The sequence below is a fragment of the Urocitellus parryii genome, chromosome 4, assembly GCF_045843805.1.
Source record: "Urocitellus parryii isolate mUroPar1 chromosome 4, mUroPar1.hap1, whole genome shotgun sequence".
In the NCBI taxonomy this organism is placed as follows: domain Eukaryota; kingdom Metazoa; phylum Chordata; class Mammalia; order Rodentia; family Sciuridae; genus Urocitellus; species Urocitellus parryii.
The window spans coordinates 38,028,388-38,054,270 of record NC_135534.1 but is presented as its reverse complement, the minus strand read 5'-3'; the positions used below and the strand labels follow the sequence as shown (position 1 = coordinate 38,054,270).

Here is a 25,883-nt window from a genome sequence, read left to right as displayed (position 1 = left end):
TCTTGGTCTTCCCTTGAGACACTAATTCTATTTTTTCCTATTCCTCTTTTTTGAAATGGAAATGAATACCCTGTACCTGTCCCACTACTGTATATTAAATGTCCATAACTTTGATTTTTACAGGGCTCACAAATGAGCTTGCCTCGAGTCTCAGGAGAAACTACAGTCTTATATTTTTGAGCATTGCTAGAACAGTTAAAATTGTGGATAATTTTGTGATGAAATGAGCCATCTTTTGGGGGGGGTGTTTACCTGGGATTGAACTTAGGGGCAGTCTATCACTGTGCCACATCCCCAGCCCTATTTTGTATTTTATTTAGAGACAGAATCTCACTGATTTACTTAGTGCCTTACTTTTGCTGAGGCTAGCTTTGAACTCATGATCCTCCTGCTTCAGCCTCCTGAGTCGCTGAGATTACAGGTATGCACAACCACACTGGGTTGAAATGAGTTATTTTACATCATAAGGTATACATGAACCTTTGGGGTCCAGGTACAAAATTCTATAGTGCAAATGATGAATATCCACTAAAAGTCCATGTGTTAAAAGCTTGGTCCCCAAGGTGGTTCTTCTGTGAGGTGACAGAATCTTTGAGAATTAAGTCCTTTTGGGAGGTCCTTAGGTCATAGAAGGAATATCCCCCAAAAAGATTATGGGGCCCTGACCCTTTCCTATCCCTCTCTTCTACTTCCTGGCTCATGAGCTGAGTGATTTTATTTTGCCATGGCATGCTGCCTCCTTGGAACTCCAAACTAATGAATAGTTGATCAGAGGCTAGAACCTAAAAACTATAAATCAAAATAAGCCATTTATCTTCATAATTTAATTGTCTCAGGTATTTCATTATAGTGATGCAAAGGTAATTATACAGTATCAGAAAAGGTCGAGATAATAAACAGAATGGTGTAGATGAAGGACAATCTATGCTTACATCCTGCTTCTGCAGTTTACTAACTCACCATGGATAAATTGTCTCCCTTGTTAAACCTATTTTTGAATCAGCAAACCAACAATAATGTAAGTACAGTTTTAGTCTCAAATGCTGTGTGACAACTATTGAGCAAATACAAATAAAGCATTCAGTATGACAGTGGACACATAATAAGTGCTAAGCAGATGCTGTTGATTATTACCTCCATTACCCTTGTTATTTCATCATCATTGTCATTGTCATTGTCAATATCAGCATCACATTGTTGTTGATATACTAACCTCAATGTTCCACTAAAGGCACAAGCCACAAAAAGTCCTGGAAGTCCTGGCATTGTGGCAAAGAGCTCCATGACAAAATAAGGCATCAGCTAGGGGGAGAGAAAGAGAAAGAAAGAGAAAGGGTGGGGATGGGGAATAATGCTCTTCTCAGCAATATCAGAAATGTGGGAATGTAGCTTTTCTGTAAAAAAAAAAGATTATATATATTGTACACCATTTTCTTTACTATTTACTCTGATTGTTAGCAATTAAACCTGAAAAGCAAACCCTTAAAACATGCCTTGATGGCATACAGATATTATGGTTCCACCTTATACCAGGCTTGTAGCAAAGCAGCCACTCTATGACAAGCAGGATGAATGAACATGCAGGGGAGGAGCAGGAGAGTGATTGTTCCTCCAGAACATATTATCTATACATGGAATTTTAAAAACACATTTAATGTAATATGTTGTCATGATATTTAAGCTATGCTAAGAAGACATGATCAGAAATGCTATGGCAATAAGGGTCATTTTCTTCAACTGACAACCAAAGCCAAATTTACCTTCTTCTCTCCCCAGCTTTAAACTGGTCTCAGGCCTTTATATATTGAAATGTGTTTTATTGATGTTGTGGTTGCTGTTGTTGTTGTTTTGTTTTGTTTCAACACTCAGTTTGAACCAGGGTATAACAAATGCTAGGCACATCCTCTACCCCTGAGCTACATTCCCAGCCCTTAGAGGTGTCCTCTTGTTACATGATCAATTCCCCTTATTGCAACCTGGTGCATGTGACACCATCAACAGCAGAGGAGAGAAGCTAAGTCCTTGGGGTTTGAGAAGTGTCCAGAGGACAAGGCAGAACAGACTATACTTCACCAACGATGGCCAGAACCTCACTCATTCTGGCTGTTTCCCCCAAAGAAACCATACCTGGTCTGGTGCTGATATCATACCAGAAGTCCAAGGATCACAGTCTTTGAAGTGGGAGTACATGATCAATCCAGAGAAGACAGCACATACCAGAATGATCCAGAGACCCAACAAGTTAAAGTACAAGGCACTAGAAGAGAGCAATGAGCCAACTGGTCACCTCTATGCCATGTCACAGTGTAGAAAGAGCACAACCAAAGACTCTAGGTTAATTTCTGAGGAGTCCTTTAGCTCTCAAGAATCATTCGATTATATACTTTTGCATCTGTGAAAGTGTGTTATATTTTTAGACTACTTAACAAATGTGAATAAGGTAAGATTTTAGATGGATAAATGGAATCTCTTTTAAATTGCAATGGTTCCCCCTCCCACCTTTTGCAAAATCTCAGTATGTGTGGTATGAGATCTATTTTCTTGGATAAAATTCCACATACCAATCTCATTATATAACTTTAAGTGATTTTCCCCCCTACTCAATTCAGAAAACTGTCAAAAAACCAACTTACATTTTAACATCTTTTCTTCCAGAGGGATAATGAGATAATGTAGAAATAGACAAGTTATGGAAATATTCACTTTGGTGATTAATTCAGATAAAAGTTTAAGTTGAATTTTTTAAAGATGCTACAAAGTATGAAAAACTTAACACCCTCTTAACCATACTATTTGGAGCTATTCATCTTATTCTATAAGACACAAGCATGCATAATTCCAGTTGGGAGATTTTGTAGAATCCTATGGTTACTTCATATCCATTCAGTCATTTGAAAGTCAGAAGCTTTCTCATATTCTTTTTTAAATGTTCAAATCATTTTTGTTAGTTTATTTTAATTATAAAGAATGATGGGTTTCATTGTGGCATACTGATGCAGTCATATAACACAATACTATCAATTTTACCCTGGCCTCCTCCCTTTCTTGTTCCCTTTCTTCTACTGTATTGGTGTCCCTTCCATTTTCATGTTATTCCTTTCTTTCCATTCTGGCTCCTACATGTGAAAGAAAACATATGTATTTCACTTTCTGAATCTAACCCACTTTGCTTAACATGATGCTCTCCAATTCCATCTATCTTTCTGCAAATTATATAATTTCATTCTTCTCTATGGCTGAATAAAATTCCACTGTATATATGTACCACATTTTCTTTATCTATTCATCTATTGACAGATACTTAGGCTGAGGACATAACTTGGCTATTATGAATTGTGCTGTGATAAACATGGGTATGCATATGTCTTTAAAGTCGCTGACTTTAATTCCTTTGGATAAATATCAAGGAGTGGTATAACTGAATCATAGTGATGTTCTGTTTTTATTTTTTTTGAGGAGCTTCCATACAGATTTCCATTGTGGTTATATTAATATACAGCCTCACAAATAATGGATCAGAATTCCTCTTTCCCTATTTCTTCACCAACATTTATTATTGTTTGTATTCATGATGATTATCATTATGCTTAGAATGAGATGAAATCTCAGCATAGATTTAATTTTCATTTCCTTGACAGATAAAGATGTTGAACATTTTTTATATATAGTTGTTAGCCATCTGTACTTTTGAGTAGTTTCTGTTCAGTTCACTTGTTCATTTACCAAATAAGTTATTTAGTTATTAGCATTGAGTTTTTCAGATTTTTTTATATAGTCTGGAAACCAATTCTTTGTCAAAAGAGTAGCTGGCAGTGATTTTTCTCCCATTATGTAAGCCATGTTTTTACTCTGTTAATTGTTTTCTTTGTTGTGCAAGAGCTTTTTAATTTGATACAATCCCATTTGTCAATACTCACTACTATTTCCTGAGCAATTGGAGTTCTATTCAAGACATTTTTACTGTGCCTACATGTTGAAATGTTTCCCCTGTGTTTGATTCTCAGAGTCTCAGAGCTACTGGTCTTACACCTAGATCTTTTATTCATATTGAATTAACTTTAATATGGAGTAGGAGAAGGATTTCATTTCATTCTTCCACTTTTATATATTCAATTTTTGTAACATCATTTTTAAAACAGGTTTTCCTCTCTTCACCATATATTTTTGGCACTTTGTCAACAATCAGATCACTACAGATGTGTGGGCTGGTCTCTGTCTTCTATTCTATTCCATTGAAATATGACAATATCATGCTGCTTTTGATGCTTGGCTCTGTATTATAAATTGAAATTGGCTATTGCAATATCTCAAACATTGCTCTTTGTGTTCAAAATTACTTTGGCTATTCTGGGTATTTTGTTCTTTGATATGAATTTTAGGCTTATATTCTCTGTGTGAAGAATATCTTTGGTAATTTCATGGAGATTGCATTTGATAATATGTTCATTTTACAGTACTAATTCTGCCTACCCATGCACATGAGAGGTGTTTTCATCTTCTAGTGTCTTCTACTTCTTTTTTTTGTCAGTGTTCTGTAATTGTTCTTGTAGACATTTTTTCACCTTCTTCATTAAATATGTATTCCTAGGTATTTTACTTTTTTATAAAAAAAAGCTATTGTAAAATGAAATAGTTTTCCTAATTTCTTTTTAAAAAGATTCATTATCAGTATATAGAAAAGCTATTGATCTTTATATGTTGTTTTGCATCCAGCTACTTTATCATCTCTGGGATTCTTCTGGTGATAAATTCCAAGTCTTCTAGGTATAAGATCATATTATCTGCAAACAGAGATAATTTGACTTCATCTATTCCTACTAGTATCCTTTTATCTATTCCTCTTCCCAAATTGTTCTGGCTAAAATTTCAAGTAATATGTTGACTAGGAGTGGTGAAAGTGAACATCCTTGACATGTTCTTCATATTAAAGGAAATGCTTTTAGTTTCTCCCCATTAGTATGGTATCAACTTTGGGGTTGACATATATAGTCATTACGATGTTGAGGTAAGTTCCCTCTATCCCTAGTTTCTTTATTGTTTTCAATAAGAAGTGATGTTCAATTTTCTCAAATGACTTTTCTGCTCTTATTGAGATGATAATGTGATATTTATCTTTACTTCTATTTATGTAATGAATTAACATTTATTGATTTACCTATGTTGAACTATCTTTGTATCCCTGAAATAAAACCAACTTGAATATGGTGTGTGACAACTGATGCATTATTGAATATTTGCTAATATTTTATTAAGGAGTTTTACATTTATATCCATCAAAGAAATTGGTCTGTATTTCCTTTTCTTGAGTGTTCTTATTGAGTTTGGCTATCAGGTTGATAGTGGCTTTGTAGAATGAGTTTTGAAACATTTCTCCTTTTCTAATTCATGGGATAATTTGAGGAGTACTGGCATTAATATTTAATGATCTAGTATAATACAGCTATGACTCCATCTGGTCCTGGGCTTTTCTTTGTTGGAAGACGTTTTTTGTCACTGCTTCAGTCTCATTGATGAATTCATCATGTCCTGTTGTTCTAATTTTGGTAGATCATATATGACTAAAAATTATCCTTTTACTAAATATTTTTATTTTATTGGAATATAAGTTTTCAAAATAGTCTATAATGACCCTATAGATTTCAGTTTTGTCTGCACTAATATTTCCATTTTAATCTCTAACTTTATTTAGGTCTTCTGTTTTGTTTTCATTATTTTAGCTACTTTAAAAAACTGATTATAGTTTCAAAGAACTAACTCTTCCTTAATCCTTTTTACTATTCTTTATGTTTCTATTTCTTGAATTTGGCTGTGATCTGTATTATTTCTTTCTATTACTTTTGGTATTGGTTTGCAAATAAGCAGTTCAATTATTTGAGATCTCTCTGCTATTTTATGCAGGCATGTATAGCTATAAATTTTCCTCTTATAACAGTTTTTACCATACCCCAAAGCTTCTAGTATATTGTGTTTCCAGTTTTAATTCTAAGAATTTTAAAATGTCCACCATGGTTAATTGTATAACCCACTCATCATTCAAGTGTATTGTTCAATGAATTCTCCATGGATTTGTATAGTTTCTATAGCTTTTCTTGCTGTTAATTTCTAATTTAATTCCATTAATATATTAAAAGAGTATGAAACCAAATCTTTTTTATTTGCTGAGATTTTATGCCTTAAAATATGATCAATTTTGGAAAAACCAGTGCTAAAATGGAAGCTTATTCAGCCATTGTTGGATAAAATATTCTGTAGATATCTGTTGTTTTATCAATAATATAATTTAAATCTGATGTATTTTTTGTGTGTAGATGACTTATTAGTGAGAGTGATACACTGAAGTCTCCCACAATTATTGCATTAGGCCCATTATACCCTTTATATTAAGTAATGTTTGTTTTATGAAATTGGGCAAACTGACATTCAGGGCATAAATATTTATAATTGTCATATCTTCTTGTTGCAGTGTTCCCTTTACCAATATGATAAAACCTTTTTTGTCTCTTCTGACCAGTTTTGTCTTAAAGTCTTCTTTGTTTGACATGACAATAGGGACTCTGCTTAATTTGGATTTCATTTGCATATAAAATCATTTTCCATCATTTTACTTTTAGTCTGTTGATTTATTTGCCTGTGAGGTGTGTTTCTTGGAGAAAACATTCAGTTGGGTCTTATTCTTCAAGCCCATCTTCCAATCTACATGTTTTAACTGAGGAATTAAGACCATTGACATAAGTGTTATTATAGAGCAGCATGTATTATTCTTGTCATTTTTAAAATTTAACATTTGATTCATTCCTAATTATCATATGCTTATTTATTTTTCTAATGTGATTTATCATTTACCATATTCTCTTGGTTATTTTTTATCTACCTCTTCTTTGTGTGGGATTCCTTTTAGTATCTTATGCTGTGCTAGATTAATGGTTGCGAATTCCTTTAGTTTGTGCTTATCTTGGAACATTTTTATTTCTCCTTCAATTTTGAAGGCTGACCCTTTCTGAATATAGTACTCTAGGTTGATTGTTGTTTCTTTCAGGATTTGAAATACATTGTCATTATCTATGTCATCATGATGCATCTGCTGTTATTCCAATGGGTTTGGCTTTATATGTGATTTGGTGCTCTTTTACAGCTTTTAAATTCTTTCTTTCTTCTGAACTTTTTAAATTTTAGCTAAATTAAATTTTTGAAATTTTAATATAAGGTTTTATGTTCTGTCTAGGTGGGATTGTAAATTCATAACATTAACCAAAGAATTTTATAATTTTACCAGTCAACTATGAGAGATGAGAAACCAATGGGAAGATTGTATAGAATGTTAGTCATGGTGTTTCAAATATGTTTCTCATTATAAATGGACTTTAATTACATACAAAATAAATTCTCCTGTTTGCCAAGTGCAGAACTTCATTGATTCCATAAAATATATTTACCAGGCAACTTTATGTGTGTACATGTATTCATTTTAGCTATGGATAGGATGTGATGGGAAGGGCCCCAATATCCTGCACTAACTTCCCCTACTTCCATAGCACCATTTATTTTTAGTAGTCTTGAAAGATACACTAAAGGAAAAAAATGTCATTTAAATTACTTGATTAGTGATACTATTTCTAGGTTCAAGGAAGATCTGGCTTAAAATAAATTTGTCTTTGGTTAAGTAATCAGTCTTCTTGGTCATCCAATTAACTGCCCATATAATGAGCCACTCCTGGTTTTAGCTTGAAGCCACATTTAATATGAACTTTATGTATTTATTTCTGCTTGCCTATTTTGCAGGATGTATTTTTCCCAAGTAACAGATTTTTTTTCTTATTCCCCATTGGAATGTTTCAACTACATTAGTCTTCAGATAATTGAGCAAAAACAGAATATTTTGCTCAGCACTGGGCAAAGTGTGCTTAAAGATGGTGAGAGTCCTCCTCTGACCCTGAGTGGCCCCCCCACAGGTCCAGAAGTACCCCTGAGAAACCCACTATTTCCTCACTACAACAATCTCTCCTCCAGCTATGTCTACTTAAATGTACTTATCACTAACGATTAAATCACCATAGGTTCTCTCAGAAAAGTTTTTCTTAAATAGATTTTATTTTTTTATCTCTCCTTATCAAAAAAAAATCCATCACAGCTCTATCCTTTTGTAAGATTGGGAATGGACAGAATCTGGTGACAGTCCTACATGCTTAGAAAATTCTGTATATTTTTTTCTTCATGAGTATCTCTTCTTTATTACAATTTTCATACACACCCAATGCTCATACAAGATATTCAAGTTCCACGCCAGTGTATGAATGAGATTTCACTGATGTATGTTTCAATCAAACAAACCCACTAAGTGAGGCTTAGAGATACATACATAAAAATGTATACATATGCATGTGGTATACATATACATATACATATACACACACATATTATCTTCCTAATATGTATGTGTGTTTACACACACAAGCATTCTTGAAGCTTCTTAAAGCATTACTTTGTTTAATAAATGATGATTTTTTAATAAGCATAAAACACTAGTCTTCACCTTGTGGGGAAAATGATGAAAAACATATAATTGCTAATTTTCAAGTACCAGTAGTATAGTATAGTATAGTATAGGGAGAAATTAAGCATGTGAACTAGAGAAACTAATATCCATAAGATTAAAAAAACTAAACTTAACAGAGAACTATTGTGTGTTTCACCAAAGGATTTGTCTCTTCACAGATACATCCAATTCTGGTTTCTCTTAAGACAGTTTGTTAATGAACTTTAATTTAAATAAGTTTTAAGATCAAAGCCATCTCCATTTTCAGTAATGCAACTGTTTGATAAAATGATGATCATGTGTGTAAAGGGTTTGTGATAATAGTATTTTATAAGATTGGAATAGTTTACAGTGAATTGATAGAACATTGGGTAATGTGTTCACTTCCCTATGAGAGTTATGAAATATGTAAGTAGTAACATCCCAGTTCTCCTTCTGGAACTCAACTCACAAAATGGTTGAATCATTTCCAGACAGTTTTATGTTTTATTCAGTGCAAATAAGAAATTGTACATTGAAAGTATTTTAAAATCATGTGGGGAATATTCATCATGACACTTTCACTAAGAAAAGTTTAGGGCAACTTGACAAAGCTAGGGTGCTACAGCCTTAGGCAGCAGCACTGGGGACAAGACATCATTTTAGATGCAACTCTGGTTTTCCTACAAGCTTTTTGAGAGAGTATTATAACTGCCCTTGGTATCCATTCCAGAGTGCATGATGTCCTGAAGTGCTAGAAAGAGGCTTGACAAGGTGTGCCTCTCTGTTCATGTCCTGCAGACAGCCAATCTAGTAAGAACAGAAGTGGCTACAGTCCCTTTACAGTTTGCCACATTGTTCTAGGTTCTCTTCTTTTTAAAACTCTCCTTGGAAACTGTAAGGCTAAGTACATCTGTTAAAATAAATTAAAATTTAGGCCTCTCCTACAGAATCTCTAAACAGTCCGGCCTCATAAGGGAGTTTAACATAACTTGATTTGTAAACACAGGTGAAGCTTCACTTGAACTATTTCTTCTAAATGTCTACATTAAAGAAAAATGAAACTCAAAGCTAACCACTAAGAAACCACCAACCAACTTTTAGAACTAGGGACACTACAGAAGAATGGAACAAATTAAGGCAATCAAGTATTTTCTTTCTTTACTTCGGTGTTCATTCTTCAAGAGCTTCCGCCTTTGAAGTCCCTCTGTGTAATCCCCAAAACACTTCTAAGCATCTTGAATTGTGAATTGTTATTTTTTCAAATAAACATTTTAAATTTTATTGTGCCTCAATTTACCTCTTAACACAACAGAAAATAATTGAGCAAGCCACAGGCTGAGCCATGAGAGCCATTTCATCATGGCAACTGTGAGCAAGAAACACATGTATTTATCTCTGCATCACCACCCACAGCAAAGGCAGGTTGACTTCATTCAAACTCCAACTCGGCCACTTTGCTGAGGTGGGAATAGTAATGCCTAACTCACAAAATTTATGAAAAGTTTAAATAAATCTTGCCATTTCTCTCCCTCTTTCACATACAAGCACAGCTGTAGAAAGCATATAATAAGAACTCAATAAAGTGGAAGAAATGATGGAAATTTTTTTGATTAATAACTTACAGCTTAGCATGCTTCTCTGTTTTGCAAGAGATGCATCGCTGGATGGTTGATTGATTAACTCCATAGATTCCGAGCCATGTAAAAGTTCCTCCCACTGATATTGTCCACAAAGTGTGCCGCCGGAGGGGATCTACATCAAAACTGTGAAACAGTGAAGAAAGTGAATGTCAATTCATTCAATGATTAGAATTATTAGTTGATGAGGCCATTCAATTAAATCTTTATAATGCCTTAAAAAGTAGCATTGGACATACTCAACTATATGAAGTCGGGATCCATTGCTTGCTTGCTCTAATACATTTTGTAATCCACCATTGTGGGCCGATCCTTGAATGAGAACTGTTAAGAAGCCCACAATCATGACAATCATCTGAAACGCATCTGTCCACACCACTGCTTTTAATCCTCCCTAAAATGAACAGAATGATGTAAAGTTTTAACAGCAAGGTCTGTAAAGCTCCCCACTCCGGACAGTTTCCCTACTAATGCAATCATTTCATTTGTTCAATAACAGTTGCTGAGCATCTTTTATGTGTCAAATTTTTTGTTAAACATGAGAATAAGTTGTAAGTGAAAAATATACTACCCACTAAGAAACCACCAACCAACTTTTAGAACTAGGGTCACTACAGAAGAACACAACAAATTTAAGCAGCCGTATAACTATGTTTCTTCCTTAATTTCATTGAGCTCAAAATCTAATGGAAGAAGCAGATGTTTGATAGTAATATGACAACTTAAAATTATGGAACATGCGATTAAGAACAGGTTACTATTGGAGCATACAGCAGGAAGTCTTAACAAATTCTTTCAGAGTGATAGACAAGCTAAATTCTGAAGAATAAGTAAAAATTTGTCAGGCACAGAAGACCAAGAGGGGATCAAACCAACATGTATGAAGAAAGAAGAAACATTGGTCCTCAAGGAAATGAAAGAAAACTTGGATATACACAATCAAGCTGTGGAGAGCCTAAAGGGGGAACCTCTGAATTCTCTTGAGGTCAAGCAGATGGATATTGATAAGTACACTTAAATAATTCACAATTGCCAGGAAATATCATTAAAAAGAGATTGATAAGAGGGTTTTTTGGGTAATATTTCCATTGGTGATTGTGTGGATAATGAATTGTAAGACTACAGAAGACAAGGTGTCAGGAGAGCAGCTCAGAGTTTATTCCTGAAGTCCATGCCCAAGATGGTCAACAGTTTGAAGTAGGGTAAGGGTATGGATTTGAAGGATATTCAAGAAATAGCTTATGATTCCTTAAATACAGGCAATTAGATAAGCACGGGAATTAAGAATAATCTCTTGGTATGACTTGTATAACTTGGACTCTTTTTTTGTTTGTTTTTATGAAACTAGTGGCAGTGAAAACACTTTGGGAAATGGAGATAGTCAAATACTGAGAAAGAATAAAAACCTAGAAAGGAATGTTGGATTCTATTTATCCATGAAGGAAGGAGTTTTAAGAGCTACAGGATGATCCAGTAGGAAGGTGAAAAAAATTAGAGTTTAAGGAAGGCAAATTTAGTAGTAGAATTTGTACAGAATAATGATGCAAGATGTCAGAGCAGTGGTTATGAAGCCTCATTTCCCTCTAGAATCACCAGAGGGATTTAAAAGGGTTTCTGAATTAATTGAGGTCTGTATTAGGGGTTTGTCCTCAATGTCTTTTGGAACTCCCTAATGGATTCTAATGTAGAATTTTAGCTGATAACCTGAGGATAAGAAGAAAGGAGGAAAAAGAGACTGTTGCATTTAGTGTTCCATGTATAGAAGTCCTTAAGAATCCCACCATACAGAATGCATAGAATCACACGATAGTGAAGATGTGGTGAGCTAATAGGGAAAAAATAAATGAAGCAACATATTTTAAAAAGTGTTTTTTTTAAATGAAAAGCTCTAGGTAAATGAAGGATGTGATATTTTTAACACTGAAAAGTAGAATTATCATCCCCAGTTACTCCTCCAGAGTGTCAAGAACTTCTGTGAAAAGATGACATGCTTTATCTTTAACTTGAGAAGAAAAAAAAAACATATTTTTGATGATGGTTGTCCCATCATTTCTTTTGTAATTAAAAATAAAATTTGATTAAAAAAAAACAAAAACAATCCCTGATAAAGGCATGTGTTAGTCTAATATATTGTCTAAATCATGTTTTGAGAAACAATAAAATTTTTACCTCCTCCCTCCTAGATAGTTCTATCTTGATTTCCTTTAAATATGTTCTGCTTTCCAATCTCAAATGTCAATTTTAGATTTTAGTCACATGAAGACCCAATACCCAAGGCTTCAGGATTCAGAGATTATTTGGCATTGGTTATGCAAAAATTTGCACAAACTTGAGCATTAGCTACACATGCAAAAGAACAAACTCTTTTATCAAGTAGTCATTGAGTCAGATTACAGTCACCATGAAGTTTTCTCTGACTCCTGTATACAGCAAGTCTCTGTCTCTTCCCTGGGGGCTCCTCTCTCTCATCAAACTTTGTTGATTTGAATCTAATGTCCACCTCACTAAATGGCAAACCTCTGGATGGCAGGAATCACTTATTTTTAAAATACTTTCCTCTGGTTATTTTCCACATGGATCATCCACTAGAGGATCACAATAAAGAGCTCACAGTAAGAACGCAGGTATTAGATAAATAGGCCCCATGCTGGTGAGACACAGAAGCCTCTAGCATGGCTAGAGAGGAGAGATGGCACAGAGGTGCGGTGAGGCAAACTGAGATAGGCAGATTGGATTCACTTCATGAAATATTTTCAACTCTAGGTTAACAAGCTTTTCTTTATGCTGCAAACAATAGGAAGCAAGAAGAGAATTAGGCTACTGAAGTGGCATAAAGAAATACATGTCTGAGGAAGATTCATCTGACAGAGGCAAACAAAGAATGGAGACATGAAGCCAGTTAGGAGGCAGCAAATTTAATTCATTTCATTTTATTCATTAAAACGCTCAGACTCTTTTTTAATATTGTACTATAAGGGGTCTCGACTTTTTCTGTGCCTGTTTTTCTCTTTCCTGCACATGCTTAGATCAATTGTTTTTATTTAAATTCCATTTTTTAATTTTGATTGTTTTATTTAAAGAGGTTCCCTTGAAATTTTCCCATACATTTTAAATTTAAGAGTGAAAAACTTAATGCCATAAACCCCAACAATTCAAATGGTATAAACCTATAAACATGGTTATTCGCTTCCTGATTTAGATGCTACTGTTGGACAATTTGGGACTTGTTCTTTTGCTTAATCCCAAAATTATATAAAAGCAAATGAACGATTATTATTCATACATTTTATATCATAAATAATATATACCATTTAATATTGTAAAGAAATACAATATTAAATCACAACTGACTAGAATTACTAAATATTTACTTCAGATATCCTATATCCAAAATGTTTGCAACCAGAAACGTTTCAGATTTCAGTGTTTTTCAGATTTAGGAATATTTGTGTGGAATTTTTCAGCTGAATACCCTTAACCTGAGAAATCCAAAATTTGAGATACAAGCTCCAAAATCCAAAATTGTTTGAAGATAATGTCTACACTCACAAAGTTTCACATTTTAAAACATTTTGGATTTTGGAATTAGGGAGTTCTTCCTGTATTTTATTTCTTAATCATGACTTTTTCCACTTAAAACTGGAACACATTTTTCCCTTCTTCCCATAGTACTTCCTCTAGGTGTTTTCTTGGAGGAAAAGCTGTTAGTGACAAATTCTCTTGGTTCTTGACATTCAATTCTTGAAAGACAGTTTTATTGAAAATACAACTATAGGTTGACAATTATTTGTCCTCATGTGTTTGAAAATACTATTCCAGTATCTCTGGCATCTACTGTTGCTGCTGGCTCTTGCTCAGGTCTTTTTTTTTTTTTTCATACCTACTATTCTATAATTTCACTAATACATGCAGATCTTTCTTTTTTCTTTTTATTCCTTAAGTTCGTACTTTTCATTAATTCTATGGATTTTTATCTTTTAACAGTTCTGAAAATTTTTGAGTTACAATTTTTTGAGATCTCCTTCATTCTTTCTGTATTATTCTGAGACTTTAATTACACATAAATTAGATGTTCACATTTATCTTTTATATGACCCCATTTCTCTTTCATTTTTGCATCTCTTTGTCTTTCTGAAATATTCTGTCATTTCTTCAGATATATCTTCTGGTATAGAAATTGTATAACTTTTCAAATGTATCTACTTTTATCATAATTGGTACATTGTTGATTATTGCTGATGCTTGCTTGGCTTTGAAATTGTATTCTTTATTTAAGTTCTTTTGGAAAATCTATTCTTTATTCAGTATCTTGCAATGCCAATGTATGCTAATCCTGACAGGCTAAATCTCATCTGTTGTTTTGCTAATATTCACTCAATAGTATCTTGTTATACTATAGTGTTAATGTGATAGAAAAAAATGATGAAGATAAAACTTTAAATGTGTAGAAATTGTGGAATTTTCAAGTATGAAAAAGAGAAACAAGGGCAGTTTAAATTGTATATTATCATATATTTGTTACAAAATATACGTGTTGTAAGCATATTCTACTCTATGATAATGTATCAACAATTTTACTTTTCTTTGTAAAGGAGGAAGGAGAATCCCTCTATCTGGGAACCACCACCATATTCTTAATTGGTTACATTTAGCCAGAAAATGGTGTGATGAGTCAGAAGAATAAAACCTCCAGTTGCAGGGGATGGGCAAATAATAAGTGCTCAATGACTCTTTGTTAAAATCAACTAATTGTAATAATTGTAGGAACATGCTATCAATACCAGCCAGATTCCTTGATTAAAAAATAAGCATGTGTAAAGACAAATGTTAAATATAATCTAAGTTATCTATAAATGAGAGACAAAATAACTGTGGAATCCTCATGTTTTAAAAATACTAACTATCCTTGCTCACTCATGCATGTATTTTGCTGCTTCTCAACTGACAGATAGTGAACAATAAAATGCTACCTATGATTTACGAAAACTGTTAAGGAGAAAACTATTCTTAGAAGTTGCACAGGGTCACCTGGGCTCTGTCCTCTGATCAAGGAGGTATGTCTTTTACTAGATCAACTTTCATTAGGAATAACATACTTGAGTGAACTCAGACTTCAAATTTGCCTAATGTCTGATTTAAAAAAAGAAAAGAAGAAGAAGGAGGAGGAGGAGGAGGAGGAGGAGGAGGAGGAGGAGGAGGAGGAGGAGGAGAAGAAGAAAAGAAACAGCACCTTCCTCAGAAAACTAAGGCATATAAGCCAATATATTGCTATTTAATTTTGGGATATCAATTACAGCTGTAATTTGAAGTCCTGCTGCTGGAAATTTGCCTTTATTCCAAATTAAGAGGAGTGTTTGATATTTTTCCAACTAGATACATACCAGGGTACAGTAGAATGTGCAAACAATTCCTGTTGCAAACACAGAGCCCCAGAGATCAAACCCAGTCACTATGAAAGGAGAAAAAAAACATTAAAAGAAATTTCTCTGAGCTAAGTAAAAGAGAAAATTTTATGAGGAAAAAGTCACAGTAGTTTTTGCAGTGTTTTTTTTTGTGGGCAAAAATAAATCAAATTCATTTTCTCTCATTGAATTTTCTCAGCTCTGATAAAGATTATTTTTATTACATTTTTATATCTTAAACCAATCCATAAAATTCATGTACTATTTAATTTTTTTCTCCTAAGATTCTTTAATTTCCATCTTTGGTTCAAGTGATTTATGTCTTTTGTTTTGTCTTAATGAAATTTGAGTAATCTAAAACCACCTAGGCATCCATGAGGAATTAAAATTTCTCAGTATAAACGTATAGCCCAACTAATTAGAATATTAAGGACTTTCTGTTGAAAGTGGCAATATCACTGCAAAAAAAAATCACTCTTGCTTCTAAGATTCTATTTTCTTGAAAGGATCATCACAGTATGACTATTACAGGCAACTTTCATTCTTGTGCTCAGATTGTGTACTTTATGAAGTCACTGAAACATGACCACATATAGAGGACCTTACTTAGCAGTTGTACGCATATAACCCCTAGAATACCATCATTTCTATGACTAAAAAAACAAAATGAAAAACCCAGACGATGACAATGATTGAACTGGGTGTTTAGAACTACCCAGTTTTGCAAGGCAAAGTCCAATAACTAATTGTTTGCATTATTTTCTATGTCAAATCAGCTTTTAGAGCTTTATGGAGTGACTACTATAGTAATTCAGAGCATCTTAAGCAGAGTGATATTCTTCTAACAGGGTATTTTATATACATTTGTTCAAGTTGAGAATTCAGGCATAAAAGTAGTAGACTATGTCCATGGGAACATAGAAGACTCACCTTGATTGAGTGCCAGGGCGGGAGCATACACCACCACACCTGTGTAGAGAATCTGGTAGAGAACAAGAAGGAGGTGAGTAGCAGTGGGGAGAGCCATGGAGGGAAAACTGCCCAGAAGCTCTTTATTGACCTTCCTCCAACGTGCTCACCAAACATTCCCTTCTCATCCACTCTCATGCTGAAGTAATTTAACACTGTAACTAATTTGTAGAAGGGATGTAATCATGAGATGGGAGAAGAGTGGTGGATTTTCAAGATGACTGCTCATTTTGAGATGTCATGGTTACATTTGGTGTATTTTTAAAGAATACAAAAACACAGGCTTCGAGTTCAGCTTTTGACTCAACTTCCCTCTACCCACTCCCCTCATGTGCCCATCACAAAGGGTTCTCTGCCGACTTCATGAGAAACTTTACTAAAGAACAGAAGTACATTTCAGCAGTTTGCTAAAATATGGACTTTAGAGTGGAGATTAGGGAGGTGGGGGAATGTGAGAGGAAAAAACTCTAAGGAAGACTAAAACAGGGGGACAGGTATGTAATGAACATCATCTAATTCACAGAATTGAATTGTGATTGCTACACTGCTGTAATGGGTTCAGTTCACATCTTATTTTAAATGGACTTCCACCATTTGGAGATGGCATCTGAAGGTTTCAACAGCAAATATGCGTAGGCAGTTCAAGAGGCATTGTTTTCTTCTTATTCTCTTGCTTAAATCCATCTGGCATCAGTGGGAACTCTAATTAAGAAGGAAGGTTATCTTGTAGAAAAGAGCACTTGGACAATGGGAGGAAATTCACTGCTGTGTCCAGGGTAAGCTTGGGGAGCATGAAGACACCCCAGAGCCTGGAGGGTGGGAAAGGAGTGCAGGGGAGGGAATTAGGTATATTGGTTAGGAAAACTGTTTTAAAGTGACCTTAAAACAACAACTACAACAACAACAACAAAACAAAACAAAACAAAAACAGGCATTTCTGGTTCAGCTCAATTAACCATTAAAAAAAAAGAAAAAGAAAAGAATTGGCTATCAGATGTTTTATGTTTAATGCTTGTACAGGTTAAATAGTAGTAAAATATACTTGTAGCAATTTTTTCCCTTTTGTGACTTATATACTTGTTCTTATTATTAGTCCATATTTATGGATTTTAGCAATGTGAAGGGCTCTCAAGGTAATCACATTTCTTATAAATGCTATCTTTGGAAGAAAGTAGTGACTTCTTAGTATTGTTTGACCTTTAGTTGAGTTACTTGCCCCATTAAAACAAACAAACAAACAAACAAAAAAACACTGGTAAATGTATCTTGGAACCCCTGGTTCCCACTTCAGCCACTGTCCCTTACCGTCTGCACAATGTAGATGACAGTTGCTGCATAGCGAACCACTTTGTTGAATCGTAGTTGTAGATACTAGAGGGGACAGAGAGAGAGAGATAAGAGCAGTCAAGGAGGTCCTTGTTTGACTTGGTATTCCTCAGAGTTTAGTGCTTTAGACTTGCAGTGTGATTTATAGTAGGTATTTCTGGAAAAAACATTAAAAGTCAAACATATAATAAAACCCAATTCATGCTCATGCTTCTTGTAATGGCCGGAGAAGATAAGTTGGTTGCTTGAATAAAGCACAGGCCTTCTGATTTTCTGCCCAGGTATTTTCCTACTGGATCCACTGAAGACAGTTTCTCGTTATGTCCCTAAGTTCCATATTTATCTCAGTATTTTATTCTTTTCTGGATTACTGCTGTAACCCTCTGGTTGATCTCCCAATACCAAGACTAGTCCATGCTTTTTGTCACCTCATATCTGCCACCATCACTATTAAACAATGTGCTTACCTGGGCACTTTTTTTTTTCCTCAAAAACTTTAGTGATTTTTGACAAAAAAAAAAAAAAATGTCCACATCTCAAGCTTGATATTCCATCCCGTCTTTTGTCTGACTCAAACCTACCTTGCTTATGGCATACCACCTTTCCTTTGTGAAGGCAGAATTTTCAATGTAAGAGTCTTTCCCTTCAAATTTCAAATTTGTCTCTAAGTTCTTCATCATTTCTCAAGAAAAACGGTTCAATGGCTATTCTTATTCTTCTTAGACCCTCTGTTCTGAGTTCCTACAGCACATATGCTGAACCATTTTCATGGTTACCAGTCTCTGGTAATTTGGTGCTGGATTTACTTATTTAAAAGTTGTCAGTGGATTAGTTACCTATTGGTACTGCAGCAGATTACCACCAATTTGGAAGCTTAAAGTAATAGAAATGTATTCTCATGTATTACTGAAGCCCAGAAATCCAAAGTCCATTCACTGAGCCAAAATCAAGGTGCTGGCAGGTTGTGCTTCCTCAGGAGTCTCTAGGAAGAATCTGTTTCTAGTCTCTGAACCTTCTGGTCATCCTTAATTTCCATTCTAGTACTCTAATCTCTGCCTCTGTAGTCACTATGCCTTAGCTTCAGTCAAATTTCTCTCTGTCTTACATAAAGGTACATGGGATTGTATTTCTATTTAAGGTATACTTGGGTAATGTAAGATATTAATTTAATCACATTTGTGAAGAACCACTTCTTCCCTTTTTTGGACCATCTGAGATATTACAGGTTTGGGGTATTAAGGATACACATGCATGTGCATGCACCCCCCACCCCCCACACTCTTGGGGGCAGTGATTCTTTTTTAACCAAATTTACTCATGCTGATGTATGTACATAGTGTTCTCATTTACTCATTTTTATCTTTGTAATTTTTATGCTGATTCATTTAATATATACTTGTTTTCTGCTTTCCACATTGCATTCATATGTACAACAAGAAGCAAATAAGATATAGTTTATATCCTAGAAGATCTTACAGATTAGATAAGGCAATTATTAACAAATAATAATAAAAATAAAATTGCACCTTTAATAGTATTCAAGGAAGAGCTACAAGAAGCTGTGAACCCACTCAACAGCAAGGTGTGAGTCACTGATGGAGGTCAGAGAAGGTTTCTATGAGTACGTGTTCTAGATGATGTGAGTATATATCTTCCAATGCATATAGATGAGCAAAATAAATTTTAAAAGTAGCAAATGACTTGAGGATTCAGTTTCTTCATTATTGTTTTGCTTTTAGTATGTTGTCTTCTCTGAATTTAAGGAAAAACATTTTTATTAAATCATGGATTAATTAATGATTTATCCTTTTCCTAGAAAGGATATATAATGTTCCATGGCTTAAAATGGACCTTTCTTTGAAACAAGGAACTCTCTACAGAACTGTGACTCAGTTTCACACTAGCTCACACTTCAAAATTTACTCGTCCAGATGTCCAAATTCTCAGGTATAGAACCACTTTATTTTCAGGCCACTCTTTCCAGATGGTACAAGGAGACTGGGACTCGGAGTCTAGTCTGTGACTGTGAGACTTAGGAAACTGTATATAAAGAAATATTCTTGCAGAGGTAGGGAAAGTCAATGAGGAGGCAAAAAACTCAAATATCACAGGATGGAAAACTTTTGTGATGACAGCTTGGGTTCAGACTGCATGCCTTTCAGAAAATAAGCTTACTACACTAAACCATGGGTTTCCCTTCCCAAGAGAGACACTTCAGAGAAGACAATGGCATAGTGTGTGACCAAGCCAAGGACAGGGCTAAGAATGCAGTGGGATCTTAGGACCATAGTCATCAGTGTGGGTACATCAGGCACAGCTTATTGGCACTCAGTGTCCCAGTACATGTCAATGGCATCTAAATGCACCTGTTATTGTCTGTTGTAGGCTTTCTATCAGCCTTTGCTCCAGGAAGGTCAGAAGTGCATGGGGGTGTCATCATTGGCATTCAGCCAATGACTAAAGGGAGGTGGAGAGAAAATGCACTGGCTTTTGCCTTTCCAAAATGATAACTCAGACACATTCTGTCCTGTCTTCCAGAGATCCCCAGTGAGACTGAATCCCAACAGATCACAGTTGGATTTGCTCAAATCCACACCTTGCTCAAAAACACACCTTGTATGGGTTTCCTCTCCTTCCAAAATTACTTTGCCACTTGCCTGCCAGTGCTTACTGTAATCAGTAATGATCCAAATGACTTCCATTCACACCTTATGTCAGGATCTGCCTTTGGGGAAATGCAAACTTAAGGCAGTGATATTTATCTATATAATATAAAGCAAACTCTTTAATCACATAATGAACCCAGGATAGTCTTCTGGAGGATGAGACCAAATATAACACAAAGAAGCTGTCTCAGCCATGTTTCTCTAGAGCATCAGGCCCCTGGCCAACTCAGTACCTGAGTGAAGTCACAAAGACTGCCCACGTGAGCCAGCAGAAGAATCTTACTATTGTATGGGGCCCAGCTCAGGTAGGCAAAATGGTTTATCCCTGGAATTCTGAACAAATAAAACTGTTGTTTTTAAAAGTTTATTTGGGGATTGATATACTGCATGACAGTAGATAAATGATATAAAAATTAGTAACAAAGCAGGAAGATGTAACAAAAGCCAAAAAGTACATTATCTATTTTGGGAACTGGGTGGTTCCTAAGGCCTAGGAAAGCTTTCCTGGAAAATTGGAAAGCTGGGAGGAGACTGCTGTAGGATCTGGAAGTCAATGGATTTTATATTTCAGTTTAGTTTTGGTCCATTCAGTAACACTAGAGAAGTGGTATTTGCAAAAGGGTATGTGCAAAAAGAAGTAGATCAGAAGTCAGAGTCCTTGAATTCTAGTTTCATATTTGCTGATATTTCATTCTGTAATTTAAGCTTCTGTTTTCTCATCTGCAAAGCAGAAGAGACTTTTCAACTGCATTATTCCATATCTGAAAGAATGTATTCAATGAACATGGCACACACCTTACTCTGAGCTACTTTGGAGGCTGAGGCAGGAGGATAGCAAGTTTGAGGAGAACCTCATCAACTTTGTGATGTCCTTTCAAAAAAAAATGCAGATGTAGCTTACTGGTACCATGCAGTTGGATTCAATCCCAAGCACAAGCACACACACACACACACACAAAAAAAAAAAAAAGACAGTAAAAGATGTATTTTTCCTTTCAATGTATTTGTTCATACTATTAATAGTTGTCTTTGGTGGCATATAAGTATTAGTAGATTAAAAAGAAAAAAAAACAAAAGTTCAACAGCAAAATTGCATACTTCATGCCTGGTTTTTAAAGTATCAAGGGACATTTATTATCATCACAGTGATTGTTTTAGAATCCCAAATATGATCCTGCTGTATTCCATCTCAACAAGTAGCAACTTCACTTTTTCATGTTGATTTAAGTCCACATTAACATAAACCAACATTTACTGCTTTCTCTCACTCTCATTTTCAATTCATGAAAGAATCCTGGTATATATACTCCCAATATAAGAACATATCCATTTGCATTATCTCTTATATAAACACAATATTAATATTTTCTCGTGGGCAGATTATGGAAACAGATTCTTAGTCCCATCTTCTACCATAGTCAAAACCTTCCAACGTATTCTCAACATCCAGCTAGAGTAAAAATTTTAAAATATAAATTACATCATGTCATTCCTCTAACCAAATATTATAATGACCCATCTCACCAATAGTAAACATTCATCTTTACAATGACCCAAAAGGCCTCATGATATGGGTTCACATCCTATCAGAACCTAAATACAACAAATATTCTTAATACCATCTACTATGCTGAAATAATATTCAATGATAATATTATTTTAGACATTTGATTTATCAAAATACAAATATTGTCAGAATAATATCACAAAATATAATTTAGTAGAGAACCAAAAAAATTCACCAAAAAAATTATGTAATGAATAAGTGCTCAGAAACCAGTATACAAGAAGACAGTAAAGTCATAGTTTCTGAATAATGAAAAACTTTGTTCAGAAACTAAAAAGTAGTTCAGAAGCCATCAAGGCTAAGAAGTTCAAGAAAAATGAAAAAAACAGGTATAACTTATAAACTAGTGTTCAGGGTAAATAGCAGGCTATATAATTTTAGTATATAAAAAAGATGGAGTTAACCTTGACTGAAATAGAGATAACATGAGGAGACTAATTATAAACTATCCAAGTAGAGATAATGAAAATGTATGATAGTGCAAATGAGCTAAACTTAATTTATCCCATGGGGTGGGAATAAGTCCTTATGCTCTTTATTGGACAGGGTGGTGGGAAAGGAGCACAGATGGCATCTCTTAGTCTTGAACTCCCACTGCATGTCAAAGCATTTAATCAGTTGGCTATTGCTATGCAACACCCACCAAAACCTGATGTGCTGAAAATCTAAAGAATTATTATTTATCACAACTGAGGACAAACTGGTGTTCCTCTACCCATTTCACCAGGTTTCTTATGTGGCTGCAATCAGTTGGATGATCAACTGTGCCAGAGGGTCTAAGATGGCCTCACTCAGGTCTGGCAGCTGTGTCATGCACAGCCTGGTGTTGGCTGTCAGCTAGCGAGTCTCAGTTCTCCTTTGTGTGGCCACCTGAGTTACAGAGGCTAGACCAGTTATGCCACTCTTCTTACATAGCAAAATCAGGGCAACATTCCAAGAGGGCAAAATCACTTACTTTCTTACTTAAATGCCCTATTAACGTGAAAATTTTATTTGATAGCCCTCTATGAATTACATTCTCCACCCAAACTGGCATTCTTTCTCTTGTCATTTCATTTCTCTCTATTGCTATGGTAAGCAAAGTAGCACAATGATTAAGTACGTGATCTCTAAAGTTAGCTTATCTGGGTTTGAAAAACTCCCACTTGATAGCTGTGTGACATTGAGCAAATTACTTGGCTCCATGTGCCTCAGTTTTCTAGTCTATTAAATGGGACTTATGATAATAGTACCTATCTAAAAAGACTGTTTCAAGGCTAAGTTGAGACATAAAATACTTAGAGCAATGCTTAGCAGTTAATCATGTAAATCTGCATTATGCTGTCTTAGGCATTTGTTGACAACCTTTGTTATGAAGTAAACATCATAAGGATAATTTGATTCTTTGCTATATTCCCAGGGCCTAAAGAAGTGCAGAGAACATAGCAGATATTCAATGATATTTACTCAACAAATGGAAAGTCATAAAAATTATATTCCAAATGTGGGTAGACTTTTATTATTTAAAAAGGTGTGTGTGTGTGTGTGTGTGTGTGTGTGTGTGTGTGTGTGAGAGAGTTAGTTACTGGGGACTGAACTCAGGGCTTCAAGCATTCCGGGCAAGCTTCTACCACTAAACTACATCTCCATCTGAAAAGCTTCTTCACATTTAACTAAACCTTCATGAAAGATGGGAATTATTATATTCCATGTGGAAAATGGAATTGAGAAATGCTAAGTAACATGCACACAAAGTGATCTTATTGGTAAAGAAAAATTGAACTTATATTTTCAGGCCCCAAGTTTTCTCTATTTCTCTCCTTAGCTGTTAAGTAGGCAGTTATTTTAATGCACAGCATTGCTTTAAAAAAATTAGCAATGTCTTTGTGAGTCAAATCTTGAAAGTTGAATGCAAACGCTTAGCACATAGTTATATTTTCAGAAGTATATTAATAAGCAAGGAGAAATGTGTACATTCCTAGTACTAATCATAAATTTAGTTATTTTCTCTTGAATCTTCACCCCAGGTTTTAGCTATTGAATGAACCAAATTTGAGTACCTTCTTTGGGAAGAAGAGGAAGTTAATGTTGACAATTTGGAATATGATCATCTATGGAATCATAGGTTTTAAGACCTTCTAGAAAGTGTTCATTTGCTGATTGCATCCAGAAGTCAAGTGAATCATTTTATACTCATTTAGTTTGCAAAATTCTTAAAGATAGGTCCTTTAGGGGCTGGGGATGTGGCTCAAGCGGTGGCACGCTGCTCGCCTGGCATGCGTGCGGCCCGGGTTCCACCCTCAGTGCCACATACAAACAAAGATGTTGTGTCTGCCGAAAACTAAAAAATAAATGTTAAAAAAAATTCTCTCTCTCTCTCTAAAAAAAAAAAAAAAAAAAAAAGATAGGTCCTTTATGAATCTTCTGCTGTAACTTAGTAGGGTGTGATATTGGGTAATGGAAATAAATACCTTCTTCATAAAAACTTACTTGAGATCACAATTAAATTTTAGACATACAAATTCAATTTTGAACACAATGTTTTCATTGAGAATGCTTGCAAAACCCAAACTCCACTGTCTCATTTCCTCTCATTAAAATAATTCCCATATTTTTATTATTTAGAAATTTCTTCCAATTAAAATATTTGCTGATTTTTCAAAGTATTACCATTTCCTAATTAAATCTTGGGCCTTAGAAATAATAAGTATTAAAGTGCTCAGTTTGCTGTCTGATGGGAATACCACTACAGAGGGATATAGACAAAATAGGTTCTCAGTAGACTTTGTGTACTATTAAATCATGACTAACTTATTTATTGGTATCTCCATTTTCTCAGCTGGAAAATTATAATACTTGTGGCATACATTTTGCTTGTTTTTCAAGATAATTATGTTAATAATAATAATAATAATACAAATAAGAACAACTCTGTTTTCTTAAGAACCTCCCACAATCTAGACAATGCATCAGGTATTCACATACAGGTGGTAATTTTATCATCCAAACAGCCCTGAAGGAGCCACACATCATCATTTCTATTCTACAAAGGTGAAAACAGGTATAGGTGTAGCCATAACTTAGGCTTTTCTCCAATACAATTTAATGTCTTTTTCATAATGTGTAATTGCTTTGAAAAAAAAATCAGTGAGTGTTCTTCAACTACTGATCTTTGTTGCAAAGATGATGTGTATTAATAGAGGGGAAAACAGGATAAAAAATATCATTCAAGTGGAGAGAAATTACTTGAGCTCAAACAGAGAAGGGTGCAGTTCTCTTACCTCGTAAGTGCTAGTGATGCCAGATCTGTAGAACACAGGGAGAAAGAGCTCTGATGTAAAAATGATGACAAATGTATATGAGATAAAGAAAAGAATGAAGGATGCCCCAAAGCGGTAGACCTCGGAAGGTGTCCCCAAGACAGTGACAGCTGACATGAAACTGGCCGTCAGAGATAAGGCTACAGGGCCAAAGCTCATTTGCCTTCCCCCTACCAGGAACTCCCGAGATGTTGCCTTTTTTCTCTCCTTAATGGCAAAGAATATTCCAATTCCACAGGAAACGACAAAGAGGGCTGAAAATACAACATAATCCCAAACACTGAAGCTCTTTGCCTCCATGCTGGGAAGTATGATGCTGGAACGTTGCTTTCAACCAGGTCTTAGCAAGAAGATGTTTCCAAAAGCAAAGTTCTGTACAGCAGATGTTTTCCTGAGAAGAAGGATAGTGATTCCCTGAAGATGAGGACCACAGGTACTATGCTGATCTTCAGACACCAAGTCGTACTCAAGGCAGATTTCAAAAGTTAACTGCCAAGAACTG

General features: G+C 34.8%; 1 protein-coding gene across 1 annotated transcript in view; it reads right to left on the bottom strand.

Moving 5' to 3' along the window:
• Nucleotides 1–25,681, bottom strand: part of Slc5a12 (solute carrier family 5 member 12) — a 55,867-nt gene extending 30,186 nt beyond the window's left edge. The window contains exons 1-8 of the mRNA XM_026384139.2: nt 25,343–25,681; nt 17,829–17,894; nt 16,485–16,536; nt 15,534–15,601; nt 10,392–10,546; nt 10,138–10,278; nt 2,128–2,257; nt 1,214–1,302 (exon numbers count right to left, since the gene is read on the bottom strand). Of these exons, the coding sequence (XP_026239924.2) occupies nt 1,214–1,302; nt 2,128–2,257; nt 10,138–10,278; nt 10,392–10,546; nt 15,534–15,601; nt 16,485–16,536; nt 17,829–17,894; nt 25,343–25,681 (1,040 nt within the window). The remainder of the gene's footprint in view (nt 1–1,213; nt 1,303–2,127; nt 2,258–10,137; nt 10,279–10,391; nt 10,547–15,533; nt 15,602–16,484; nt 16,537–17,828; nt 17,895–25,342) is intronic.
• Between the last annotated feature and the right edge of the window lie 202 nt (nt 25,682–25,883).